The 1,015-nt window shown below is 61.9% G+C and overlaps 1 protein-coding gene across 1 annotated transcript; it reads right to left on the reverse strand.

Annotated features, from left to right (window-relative positions):
* Positions 1–493: 493 nt before the first annotated feature.
* Positions 494–955, reverse strand: AURANDRAFT_35196 (hypothetical protein; the record flags this gene model as incomplete). Its single annotated transcript, XM_009044550.1, has 1 exon — positions 494–955. One exon carries the CDS (start codon positions 953–955, stop codon positions 494–496), a length of 462 nt encoding a protein of 153 aa, XP_009042798.1.
* Between the last annotated feature and the right edge of the window lie 60 nt (positions 956–1,015).

The raw sequence follows: 1,015 nt of genomic DNA on the forward strand, positions 1-1,015 counted from the left end.
GCGCTGGGCGCCGGTGACTGCCCGCTCCATTGTTTGTTCATCGGCAAGTGTCGGAACGTCACGGACGCTGGCGTCGCCACGTTGCTGCCAAAATGGAAGACTGCGCCAAATGTGAAGCTGAGTCTTACTGGAACGGGGATCACGGTTGCTTCGGTGCTCGCGATTGCGGCCAACGTTCCCAACCTCATTTATTTTGTGGTAGAAGGAAACAGGGATTGTCATGTTACCGATGAAGCACTCTGCGCACTTGCTCACGGGTGTCCCATCATCGGGAGCGACTTCGATCTCTCGACCCAGGCCGCATTCAAATTCGACCCCTCCGCGCTCGTTTCGCAGGCTTGCGTGAAGAAGCTCGAGATTTCCCATCCTGGGTTCCGGCATTCTATGAGGCCGTGGGTGGAAGTCGACTACTAAGGCCGCATCCTCTTCTGTGCACGCGCACGCCCACTTGACGCGTCGCTCATTCTTAGCCGTCCGGACTCGCGCGTCCGCCTCAGATGGCGATGGCGTCGTAGAGCGGACAATCGCCCTTCTCGGCGAGGTTGTCCATGTAGGCGCGGACCTTGGGCGGGAAGACCAGGCCCTTGACGATGGTGAGGCTGCGCAGGCGGCTCCAGAGGTCGATGTCGTCGAGGCTCAGGCCGCCCTCGGTGCAGCAGTCCTCGCAGCAGATGAGCGGCTCGAGGTCCTTGAGCTTCTCGTTGACCTCGGCGATCAAGGCCGCGTCGTTGGACTGGTCGTTGTACAGGGCCCAGCGCTCGTCCATGGTGAACTTGTCGCTCTTCCAGTCCGGCTTCTCGTAGGGCGGCAGCTGGTGGTTCTTGACGAACGCGTCCTTCGACGACCGCGTCACGAACTCGGGCAGGTAGGTCTTGACGTAGCGCGGCCGCTGGAGCAGGCGCAGGGGCTGCTGCACGGACTTCTGCCAGGCCTTGAGGTCCGTGCGGTCCGACATCTCCCTGAACATGCCCGGCGGGCCGTACTTGTCGTCCGCGTCGACGTTGCGGACGATGTC

The sequence above is a fragment of the Aureococcus anophagefferens genome (assembly GCF_000186865.1).
Source record: "Aureococcus anophagefferens unplaced genomic scaffold AURANscaffold_421, whole genome shotgun sequence".
Taxonomy (NCBI): Eukaryota; class Pelagophyceae; order Pelagomonadales; family Pelagomonadaceae; genus Aureococcus; species Aureococcus anophagefferens.